This window comes from Corvus moneduloides, chromosome 6 (assembly GCF_009650955.1).
Source record: "Corvus moneduloides isolate bCorMon1 chromosome 6, bCorMon1.pri, whole genome shotgun sequence".
Lineage (NCBI taxonomy): Eukaryota > Metazoa > Chordata > Aves > Passeriformes > Corvidae > Corvus > Corvus moneduloides.
In genome coordinates this window covers 2,258,007-2,270,111 of record NC_045481.1, presented here as the reverse complement: position 1 = coordinate 2,270,111, position 12,105 = coordinate 2,258,007, and the positions used below count along the sequence as shown (strand labels likewise).

Here is a 12,105-nt window from a genome sequence, read left to right as displayed (position 1 = left end):
GGGTAAAAATGGTATTTGGTAAAAATGACTACAAAGAAAATGTGTGGAGCTTCCCAAATCCCCTCAAAATCTGAGCCATTGAAGAGCCCGGCTGGGGTCAGGCTCTTCTCCCAGATAAAGGGGAACAGCCTCAAGTTGCTTCAGGGGAGATTTAGATTGGATTTGAGGGAAAAGTTCTTCATGGAAGGGGTTGTCCAGCCTTGGAACAGGCTGCACAGGGCAGCAGTGGGATCACCATCCCTGGATGTGTTCAAAACCCATGTGGATGTGCCAGGTTTTCCTGGGAATCTGGTGACTCCTGTGAGTCCTTCGAGGCCTCCCAAGGCCGCCCCTCAGCCCAGCACAGCCCCTTGCATGAGTCCAAGGCTTGAGGAGCTCCCAGATTTCCCTTCCAGCTCTCTCCATCAGCAAACTCTTCATTACTGGGGTAACAGGGGCTCCCAGGGAGCAGAAATCCCTCATGCATGAGGAGAATCCCAGGATTCTGTGGCTTAAGGCCACTTGGAAAACTTTCTGGCTTCACTGACCTTGCTGGGTTTAGACCAGGCCTTCAAATGTGTGGGAGATGTTTAGGTCTTACTTCTCAAACCTTTAATTTTACTAATCAAAGTCATTAAGTGTGCATCCCACTTCTCCTTTAAAGCCACAAAGCCCCACTAGATTCCAACCAAAGATCCCTCTTTTTTTTGCCTTAAAAACAGTTCAGTGCTGGTGAAGGCAACGTGGATTTCTGCTCTTGGCTTTTGTGCTGTAGAGATGCTGAAATTAGAATGCTGTTTTATGGCCTGGTTCTCCAGATGGATGATGCTGGATCCCTGAGGGGATCACAGAGTTAGAGAAGGGCTGGGACAGAGCTGCAGCTTTGGATTCACCTGGAACAGGCTGCCCTGGGCTGCCTCCGTGTGAGCTTGGAGTGTTTCCAATGCTGGAGACTCCACAGCCTCTCTTTTTCTGGTCTTTGACCACCTTTATAGAAAAAGAAAAAAGCTTTTATTATGTCTGAACCCAGCAAATGCTGTTTCCTGGAGACTGGTGCCTGGCTGGAGGGAGCAGATGGCAATTCTGCTGGAAATACTTGGAAAGCACCGGCTCCGACAGGGAGAGGTTCACAAATTCATTATCCTGGCCAAACCAGACAGAGATTTAAGCTGCAAAGAAGATAAGAAGATTGTCTCAGCAATCCCATCTTTGCTGCCTTCCTGGCAGCACGTGCATTTCCCCACAGAGGGGTCTCACGTGAGCGAAGGATGTGGCTTTTCCAGGCATTCCGGGTGGGATTCCCATTTTCCCATCCGCAGCCCAGCAGGCAGGGAATGCAAAACCTGGCTCTGGCTTGCTTGGTGCAGTCAGGATGTGCTCTAACAGCAATGTTGGACCCCACAGACTGGTTTTATCTCATGGTCTGCAGCTGGGAGACCCAACATCCACACAACAACAACAACAATCCTTCCAGGAGCAGGACAACCCCCAGCCCCTCTCTCTGAGCAGGAGGGATCAGATGAAGCCAAAAGGCTGCTTTGAACCCCCGCTGCACCTTCTGGCTCCTGCCCTGAAGGACTGAGCAGCCCTGCTGGGAAAGGAAATCCAGGGGCTTGCCCTCTGTCAGGAGGGTCAGGGTAGGAGTAGGATCTCCAGGACCAGCTGGTGGCTTTGCTTCATCCTTACAGGACCTAAAGGGGCTCCAGGAGAGCTGGACAGGGACTTGGGACAAGGCATGGAGGGACAGGACACAGGGAATGGCTTCCCAGTGCCAGAGGGCAGGGATGGATGGGATATTGGGAAGGAATTCTTTCCTGTGGGGGTAGGAAGACCCTGGCACAGGGTGCCCAGAGCAGCTGTGGCTGCCCCTGGATCCCTGGCAGTGTCCAAGGCCAGGCTGGACATTGGGGCTTGGAGCAGTCTGGGACAGTGGAAGGTGTCCCTGCCCATGGCAGTGGGTGGGATGGGATGGGATGGGCTTTAAGATCCTTTCCCACCCAAACCATCCTGGAACTGCACTCAAGTGTTAGAAACTGGCATTCAAGGAACTCCCCACTCTTAACAGCAGTGTTGGAGGCCAAAACCAGCATGTGCAGGTCCTGCTGCACAAAAGCTCCACCTCAGAGCCATCCAGCATCTCCAGAAGCCTCTGGCCAATGTCCTGGTCCAGAGGAGCCATGTGGGAGCTCCCTCTGGTGCCTTGTCCACCCTGCACACGGGGTGCCCTGGCTGCACCCCTGCCCCAGCTCCCGGGCTTGCTGCAGCCTCCCTCTGCCACAGCCTGGAAACACCAGGCTGGGATTGCTAAAATCAGCCAGGAATGGCTGCTCCCTAAAAATCTGGAGCTGTTTTGGAGAGTGCTTAATGGCATTTCACAGGAGCAGCAATGTTGTTCCAAGTCTCCCAGGGAAGAAGGGACAGGACGAAGGGAAGCAGCCTCAAGATGCACCAGGGGAGATTTAGATTGGATATTAGGAGGAATTCCTTCATGGAATGGGGTGCTCAGCCCTGGCACAGGCTTCTCAGGAGTCTCCATCCCTGGAGGGATTTAAAATCCACGTGGATGTGGCACTTGGGGACATGGGGCAGTGGCAGCCTTGGCAGTGCTGGGGGGAACAGTTGGCCTGGATGGTCTTAGAGGGCTTTTCCAGCCTGAATGAATCTCTGCTTCTAAGCTGCAAGACTGGTAGTTCTTTTCTTCCTGCTAGGTGATTAAGTAGAGGTGATTAAATTTTAATTAAGCAACACGTGATGGCGTTGATTGCTCTGCAGGAGCCACCCCCCCTTTGAAGCCCAGGTTCCTTCACCGCAGGAGCCTGACGTGCTTCCTTTGCCCTGCCCATCCCTCAGACAGGGATGCTGGAGGGATGCTGGCAGGAGGAGATGCTCCCCAGCCCAGGGTGGGCATCCAGGAGCTGCTGAGCCTGTGGAGCAGCAGGCACTGAGCTCCCAGGAATGTTCATCCCTGTTTATTGCAGCTTTTCCCATCCCGCTGCAGCTGCAGAGCTCATCCTCATTGTAACACTCCACGGAGCTGCACAGCTTTGTTCAGTGCTAGTGGAGAACTTTGCACAGCTTTTTAAAGCTCTTCCAGCAGGAGAAAATAAAAAATCTTCCATGAGCACTTGAGCACATCGCTCTAAGAATAAAATCTCTCTTCCCGAGCTGCTCAGCCAATATCCCGCAGCAGAAATCCTGGAGCTGCAGGATTCAGTGTGAAGGAGCAGCCAGCCTTCAAATAAATCCTTGTGGCATCCAGCCTGAATCCTTTTCCTCCTTGCTGTGCTTCAGGGAAGGTCAGCAGAGCCCTCAGGCACCAGTAAACCACAGGCTTGTGCTTCTCTGCTGGGATGCTGGAATGTGATCCCTTGGGGAACCAGCCATGGGTGCAGGAAGTGCCTTAATGTGGAGCCTGGGCAGCCCCAGGCAGAGCTTGGATTTATTGATTTATTTATTTATTTCTCTCCGCTCCCTGGCACTTCTCTCCCTCAGAACTCATCCCCAGCCAGTGGAAAAGATGAGGGAATTCTGCAGCGTGGTCCATCTCAGCTGATGAGCATCTCAAACAGATCCTCAGGGATGAGGCTGGGGGAGTGGTGTGTTCATTCCCCTTGGAAACAGCAGCTTCCAGGGTTGCTCCTCATCCAGGGCTGTTGAGTGCAGCTGCCCCAGAGCCAGCCCCACGAGCTGGCTGCATTCCAAGGGTGGATAGGGCAGCTGTGGATCTATGGAAGTTGGCATTTGCTTTGCATGGAGCTCACAAGCTGCCATTTGGAAGCTGGCTTAATTAAAGACAGGGCATGGAGCTGCCCTGCTGCTTTGAATAATTATGTGTGTTAATGATTTGGGGCTAAACAAAGCTTGTTGGAATAGGTTGCCCAGAGAGATTGTGGACTCCCCATCCCTGGAAGTGTCCAAGGCCAGGCTGGATGGGGCTTGGAGCAACCTGGGATAGTAGGAAGTGTCCCTGCCCATGGCAGGGAGTGGAACAAGATTAGTTTGCCATTGGAAGGGACCTTAAAAACTTTCTGGGATTCTGTGTTGTTGTTCACCAGGTTTTGAAAGATCTGGAATTCAGTGTGTGAGTCTTGGCCAGTTCTGCCTTTCCCTGTTCCCTTGAGTCCCTGTCACCTTGCCTTCCCTGTCCCCTGCAGGTGGTGCGGGACCAGATCTCGCACTGCACGGTGAAGCTGCGCCAGACCACGGGGCTGATGGAATATTGCCTGGAGGTCATCAAGGAGAACGACCCCAGCGGCTTCCTGCAGGTCGGTGTGGGGGAATGCTGTGCTTCCTGCACAGCCCGGGGGAATGCAGCAGGGTTGGGGGCTGCTCCAAGCAGGATGGACCCAAAAAATCAAGGCTCAGCCTCTGATCCCCCTCCATATCCACAGCAGGGCAGGAGCAGGGATATTTCTGGAAGGGAGGGTTGCAGCAGGGACGGTGCATCCCTGGAGCAGGGATCACAGCGTGCTCGTGGCTCTCCACTGAGAGACCAACACACAGCCCTTGGGAGCTGCATCCCACCATTCATTCCTGGGCTTCCTTTGGCACTAACCCCTGCCATTAAACAGCACCCAGCGCTCCAGGGATCCCTCTTCCAGCCGAGCCTGCAGTGAGGAGTGATGCTGGAAACCACAGTGACATCCCAGCCTTCGGCAGCCAGCCTGGGAGGCAGGGGGAAGGGGCAGAGCGGGGTGGGGACAAGGCATGGGGCTCATCCCACGGCAGCTGAGGCTGCTCCTTCCCTGCAGATCTCAGATGCTCTCATCAGGAGGGTGCACCTGACCGAGGACCAGTGGGGAAAGGGGACGCTCACGCCCCGCATGACCACGGACTTCGACCTGAACCTCGACAACGCCCCTCTGCTGCAGTCCATCCACCAGCTCGACTTTGTCCAGATGAAAGGTAAGGATCTTTCCAGTGCCTTCCCAAAGCTCAGCTCTGCTCGTGCTGGGAGCTTCCCTGCAGGTCATCCCAAGGGAAAGGGCAGGAAAGGAGTTTCTCATCTTCTCCCAACAAGACTGGGCACTCTAGAGCCAGAGTTATGCCCCTTCCTGTGTGTTTTGCATCCCTGGGCCAACCATCTGCCTCCCTGTCTTGGATCCCTGGGCAGTTGTGTGCTGGACCAGGGTGCCAGGAGCTTGGCTTTGCCTGGAAAAGCACTCCTAGTGCATTAAAAAGTTACTAGTGCATTAAAAAGTGCTCTGAAAAAGTTACTAGTGCATTAAAAAGTGCTCTACAGGTTGGGACCTCTCTTTTGGGAGCAGAACAAGGCTCTTCCCAACCCTTTCCTCACCCCTCCATGCTCGCTCAGTGCTGAGCAGCATCTGTCACAGACCAGATGTCCCTCCAGACAGAGCCAGGTCACTTAACCTGGGCTCTGCCCTCCCTCTCCTCACCTCACTGTTGGTTTAGATCACCATTTTGGCTTCATTTCCTCACCGTTCCCCGTTCCCTCTGTGCTCCTTCTCCCATGCCACCGAGAGCTGCTGCAGCCCATGAGAAATTTGGGATTTGGCAAGCCCAGGGAAGCTGACAAAGGTGCAAAGGGGCTGTGACAGAGGGAGGCTCAGGAGGACACTGGACATGGGCTGCACCTTCAGCTGCCTGGAGCAAGAGCCACCAGCTGCAGGTCTGGCACTGCCCTTCATTCCAACCACGGCTGGAATTCCTGGCCCAGGACCTGTTTGCACACACCAGGGTGTCTCAGTGGCCAAGGACACGAAGGATGTTGGCCACACACATCCCCTGTCACCACAAGGAGCATCCTCAGCTGATGGCCCCGCTGGTGCTGAGGAGCTGCCCGTGCCTGCTCGTCGTTAGCCGGGCTGTTCACTTGAAATGTCAGGAATATTTTTGGATTGCAAACCCATGGAGGGCTGGACTGCTGGTTCACACTGCTGTCTTCCTGCCCTCCCTTCCTGCAGTTTAGCCCAGAGGGTTATTTTTAATTAATAAGAGCAAATCTGCTGCTGGTTCAGCCGCCCACCCTCCTCTTACCAAATCTCCCTCCTCCCCCTCCTCCTCCCAGCTCACCCTCGCTGTGCAGATCAGTTGTTGGTTTTGTAGGCTTGCAGAGGGGTGGGTTTGGATCCCAAATCTGTGTCACAGCACTGGGGGAGGGAGGGTAGCACCGGAGGCCTCAATAAAGAGCAATGAGCAATAGGTACAGGACATCCCACTGCCAGCCTGGAGGTGCCTGAGGATCCAGCCCAGGAGGTGGAGGAGTCACAGAGAGTGAATGCTGAGCCTCTGCCAGCAAGTCCAGCTTTTTCCCAGGCATCCATGGCTCATCCCCATCTTGTCTGGGTTCTCCGTGTCTGGCTCTTGTCACTTCAGGCAGCGAGGATGGGGAGGGTGGGCGAGCAGCTCTGTTGAGAGGTGCATCAGTGGACATCTCCCTGTCACACTGCCACTCTTGCCGAGCTTTTCAGAGCAGGAGTGGGCTGTGGGACACACGTGGAGCTGCCTATCACAGCAGAAAAAAACCCTGGCGGTCCTTTCTGTGCCCTGTGCAGCTGATGGGAGCCAAAGGAGGTACTCAGCCCCCCAGTTTTGGTGCACTGAATTTATTGGATGGAAAAGCAGGGCTGTAGATGAGTCCAGACCCAGCGTTCTGCAGAGCGTGGGGGAGAACATCCCAAGTTTGGAACTGGCTGCATGAAAGGTCCAGGCAGCTCAAAACAAGTGCATTGTGCTGCCATAATGCTCCAAAATTAATTAGAAAATAGGAATATAGAAGAAAAGCTTCACCAGGCTGAAGGGGTGAAAGAATGTGGTGGAACTTGGTGGGAGAACAATCCTTTCTAGTTCCTCCCCTGCCCCTCAAGCTGCCTTCACACCGAGGCAGTAAATACCCCTTGCATTTCTCACCCGGTAGTGCCCGCAGCTAGGGTTGCACTAATTGCACTAATTGGTGATTAGTCTCCTCCCCAGTGCCGGCCCCACCCATCCTGCAGCTGGAGGAGTGCTGCACCCACAACAACAGCGCCACGCTGTCCTGGAAGCAGCCGCCTCTGTCCACGGTGCAGGTGGAAGGATACATCCTGGAGCTGGATGATGGCAACGGCGGCCAGTTCAGGGTAGGTGCTGGGAGCCAGTCCTGGGGAAGCCCCTTCCTGCTGGGAAGGGGATGCTGCTGCCTCCAGTGGTTCCCTGCCACGAGGTGACCACAGAATTTGTCCTCGTGCTTCTTTGCAAGTGCCCTCTTCCCTGCTGGGGTGCCCAGGGAAGCGGATGGTGCAGACAGGCTGCGGGATTTTGGGGAACAGGGGTGCAAACGCCTTTCCAGTGGCCAAGATGACTTGGAAACACAAAGAACCCATCCTGAAGCTCTTGTTGCCCAGAGATGCTGTGGCTGCCTCGTTCCTGGAAGTGTCCAAGGCCAGGTTGGATGGGGCTTGAAGCAATCTGGGAGAGTGGAAGGTGTCCCTGCCCACAGCAGAGGGTTGGAATAAGGTGATCCTTAAGGTCCCTCCCAGCCCAAACCATTCCATGATTCCATGAAGCTCCATATTTTTTGGTTGCTGAGTATTTCATGTAAGGTATGCTAATGGCCATGAAAGCCTCCTGGTTTGCCAGCTGCCAGCAAACAGAGGTGTTTAAGGCCTGAGGGCTTTTAAATTGCTGTAATTACACAATTAAAATATGATTTTTCTCTGATCCGACACGCTGATAATTATCCTGGTCTGTTCACATCCACTGAGAGCAGGCACAGGGACCAGCTCATTGCACTCTGAATTTATCCACAAGGAGCTCAGGCAGGCAGGAGCCAGAGCAGAGTTGAGGTGCAGGAGAGGTGACATGGGTGGGACCTGGGGAGAAGGGAGCAGGAGGCTGGGGGTGGGAACAACAAGGTCAGCGCTTGCTGCTGATAATATTCCTTCCCAATCTCCCATCCATCCCTGCCCTCTGGCACTGGGAAGCCATTCCCTGGCTCCTGTCCCTCCCTCCCTTGTCCCCAGTCCCTCTCCAGCTCTCCTGGAGCCCCTTTAGGCCCTGCAAGGGGCTCTGAGCTCTCCCTGGATCCTTTCCTTCTCCAGGTGAACACTCCCAGCTCTCCCAGCCTGGCTCCAGAGCAGAGGGGCTCCAGCCCTTGGAGCAGCTCCATGGAGATCTCCTCTGGACTCGCTCCAGCAGCTCCACATCCTCCTGATGTTGGAGCCCCAGAGCTGGAGGCAGAGCTCCAGGTGGGATCTCAGGGCAGAGCCCCCCTCACCTCCTGCTGGTGCTGCAGCCCAAAGCAGCACCCAGGGACAAATCCCGTTTTGCTCAGCTTTAGCCCCATCCAGCACTCACAGGCCTGCCCCGGGGAGCAGAGCAGGGTGAGATCCTGTGCATCCCCAGTCCCTGGGGGTGTTTTCCCAGCCCTGGCATTCCCTGTGGTTGCCTTGCAGGAGGTGTACGTGGGCAAGGAGACCATGTGCACGGTGGATGGGCTGCACTTCAACAGCACCTACAGCGCCCGGGTCAAGGCCTTCAACAAGTCAGGAGTCAGCCCCTACAGCAAGACCCTGGTCCTCCAGACTTCCGAGGGTAAGGAATCGCAGCAGATCCCGCCCGGCGCGCTCGGACGCGGCTCAGGACACCCCAGCTCGGCTCCACTGGCCCTCCCTGAGCACTGACCTGAGGGGAAGGGACCACCACCTCCCTCAGGAGCCTCCAACAGCACCAGAATCTCCCTCTCAGCCTTTTCCTTTGCAGGGGATGTTCTCTGGGGAGGTGTTTAAATTCGGGGTTATGTGACACAGAAGGGAAGCTCAGATATTTTCAGTGATCCCATTTAGGCAAAACACTGCCAGCCTTGCTCCTGAGGGCTGTGCTTGGCTGCACGGTGCCATAACCACAGGATTCAGCCCCTGGCAGTGCAGGACAGAGAGCAGAGGGAGCGTGGAGCAGTGTGGGTGTCCTTCCAGAGCCAGGGATGCACAGGAGCCCCACAGCAGCGTCTGCATCGCCCCCACAGCCACAGGCACTCAGAATATTAAACACCTCCTTGCAGGCTGCCAAGGAATCTCCCTGCCTGGCTTTAAGTACATTTGTCACACCAGGCACTTAATCCATTGTGGAAAATTGGTTTATTCCTTGACGTGCAGGTGGAGAGTGGCAGGGCTGGCTCCGAGCTGGGAGTCGGGAGCAGCGGGAGCTGCAGCTGTGGAGGAAGGGATCAGCGCCCACCAGCACGTCTGCTGCCCCACAGCCAGGCACAAAACCCTTCTTTGGGAGTTTTCCACGCTTGCTGGAATCCCTTTCCCTTGCTCCCAGACAAAAATCCTCTTTTCCAAGCCGTTTGAGGATTTTTTTCACAGCAGCATCCAGCTGACTGGCAGCTGGGATCAGAAGGGAGCACACACAGCTCGTGGGGCTGCTGGTGGGGTGGAAGGAGGGTGAGAGCTTTCCTGCCACAGAGCAGCCCTGGGGGCTTTGAGCAAGTGGAAAAATGGGATTTTTGCTGAAAAAGTAGAAGACAAAAGCAGAGCAAGGCTATGCAGAGTGTTTCTCTTGCTGCCAGCAGGAGATAACCATTCCAGTTTGGAAAGGGCAGGAATGGGATTCATTCAGAGGTAGAGCAGACAGCAAAACTGTGACAAACTTCTCACAGGAGAGGCAGGGACGTCAAATCGCAGCACAGAGGCCTTGGCACATTTGTCAGACACATCAGTGCCTGTTTGCAGACTGAGCACCAGCAGCAAAGAAGCTGCAGAAGTTCCTCTGGAGATCCAGGGATGGGACAGCCTGGATCCAGCCCCGTGCCAGGTTGGCCAGGACTGCTCCCAAAGCCTGAAGGTCAACAGCTCCCACTCCAGCCTTGGCAGGAGACAGCAGAGCTTCGACTTCTCATCTCATTTGTGTCTCACACGACACATTTGAGACACAATTTCCTCATCAAAACCAGCTGGGCTTTAAGTTCTCAGCCAGGAGTTCGCAGGGTCCCCACTATGATCTTCCCAGCTCTGATCTCCTCTCAGAGGTGTTCTCACTGTCGAGCCAAGCTCAAGCCCAGCTCCAAAATATGCAGGAATCTGGGAGAAAATAGCTGCTTGTGGTCCCAGCAGGGCCGTGCTTGGGGTCTGTGCTTGGTCTGTGCCACCAAGGAGAAGTTCTACTCTCCTTGGCTGCATTCATTCAGCCTTTTCACTTGAATGAGCTTTTGCGTTTGTTATTCCAGCACGAAAGAAAGAGGGAGAGAAAGTCAAACGGGCCTGGAGCATTTTGTGCTCTTAGAGGCTGCCTGAGCTCTTTTGGATTCCAAGAGAAATAAATCCCATCTGTGCCTGCAGCTTCCGGATATCTGAGTGACTTGTTGAATAGAGCTGCCTCGCACATCACAGCCCTTGGTGAGGCTTTTATTCCTGCTTTTACAGCAGCATCAGGCCTTTTAAGAGCTATTTAGTCTGAAGTAGGCTTAGCTTTCCCCTTCAGCTGAGCTCTGCAGCTTCCTGCAAAGTGGTTGTGTGGGAAGAGAGGACAAAAGAGGGACGGGCTCGATGTGAAGAGAATATCTCTCTGAACGTGGCTGTCCTGCTCTAAGTGCTTGTGAGGAATTCTGGTGTTTAAGGGCTGGTCTGTATTTGTGGCCCATGAGATCTTCATCTGCAGCCTGTGGAAGGGAACTGGAGCCTTTCTTTTGCCTTCCCTGAGCAGAGGGTAGTGAGGAGGAAAATGTCTGGCAGGGCCTCAGCATCTGAAGAGAGCAAGGATGAGAAGAGGGGAAAATTGTGTCTGGGGCTCTGCAGGTGGTGCCTCTGTGGTCCTGCCCAGCCAAACAGCCACAGGGAGCCAGGCAGCACTGGTGGAAAATCCCATGGGAAGGCAGCACGAGCACGAGTCTACAGCGAGAACATCTTCCTGTGGTGAGAGGCATCTTCTGCTCATCCCAAAGGAAACTATTGCAGGTCACTCTTCAAAGCTGGTTCTTGGTGCCACCAGCAGGACAAGGTGGTTCCTGACTGGGAGAGGGTCTGTGTTCCAGAGCCCTTCCCGTGTGCTGAGGCTTCCCAGGGGTGAAATCCCTGTCACCAGCACAGCCAAGGGGCAGCAAGAGCTGAAGGTGACGTCCTTCCCTTGAACCATGTCCCCTCCTGAGCTGATGCTGGGCTGTTCCACACCATCCCTGGGAGTGTCTCTTGTCCTGTCACATCTTAGCCAAAGGCTCCAAGGCTCTGCCTTAACCTCCATTTCTCCAGCACCTGAATGAAGCTCAGCTGCAGGCTGGGAAGTGAGTCTGGAAGGAAGTTTCCAAGGTGGCCCAGGGCACAGAGGTGTCCCAGAGCTCGGCTGGTGGCAGCACTGCTTGGCTGTCCTCACCTGGGAGACCTTGGCTCTCTCCCAGCCTCCTCCTCCTCCCTGAGCTGGGCAGCCCCTGCTCTCCTGGTCTTGCCTCATCCAGCAGATTTCCCAGCCTCTGGCCAGTCTCCTGCTGACCTCTTCCCATGTTCTGTCCAGCAAGCTGGACGTCAGGATGAAGGACCAACTCACTCTGGGTGGAGATGGAAAAGAGGAGCTCAGCGGTGCCTCCCAGGCTTCTCTCCAGGCACAGAGCTTCCACCTCCCTTCCCCAGCCAAGTCAAGCACCAGAACCTTTTCCTTCAAGCCCAGTTCCTCATCTGGAGCCCAACTTTAAATTCCTGACCATCCATGGAGTGACCCTGAGCAGCAACCAGGGCTTTTTAACCAGCAGCTTTTGGAAAGGGGGAACAACCCAAGGGGGAGCAGCCTGCAAGGAGCTACAGGGATGTGAGGGGCTAATTAGGGAGAGTCATGAGCACAGCTGCTCGTGGTAGTAGTTCCTCTCGCTCTTGGAGGTTAGAGCCCGTTCCTCCCTAACCCTGAGCTCTGTTTATTGAGTGTTGTGCAATAATTTATCTCCTCTCACCCCACTGACGCCCTTTGCTTCCTCAGCCTCGGCCGCAGCAGCAGCGAGTTGCAGAAGTTACAACCCACCATGCAAAAAAGAAATGTTCCCTTTTTTATGTGTTGTAACACAACTCCCAGCTCAGTCCATACTCACAGCCGAGCTGGGAAGGCTGGGGATACGGTGTGAGTGCGTGGATGGTGGATTCTACACTTTCATGTTAACATATCCCTGGAAAAGCTTAGGGAAGAAACTGCAGGAGGTGACTGTGG

The 12,105-nt window shown here is 54.8% G+C and overlaps 1 protein-coding gene across 11 annotated transcripts in view; it reads left to right on the top strand.

Moving 5' to 3' along the window:
- The window catches only part of TRIM9 (tripartite motif containing 9), a 61,662-nt gene that overhangs the window by 38,948 nt on the left and 10,609 nt on the right, over positions 1-12,105 (top strand). For 9 of the 11 annotated variants that reach the window (XR_004240683.1, XR_004240682.1, XM_032111498.1 and 6 more), the window contains exons 4-7: positions 4,134-4,244; positions 4,731-4,884; positions 6,904-7,061; positions 8,376-8,514. Coding sequence is in view for 9 of the 11 variants with exons in the window: in XM_032111498.1 (XP_031967389.1) it covers positions 4,134-4,244; positions 4,731-4,884; positions 6,904-7,061; positions 8,376-8,514 (562 nt within the window). In the remaining 2 variants the exon portion in view is untranslated. The remainder of the gene's footprint in view (positions 1-4,133; positions 4,245-4,730; positions 4,885-6,903; positions 7,062-8,375; positions 8,515-12,105) is intronic. The other 2 variants (XM_032111500.1, XM_032111494.1) reach the window with 1 other exon arrangement.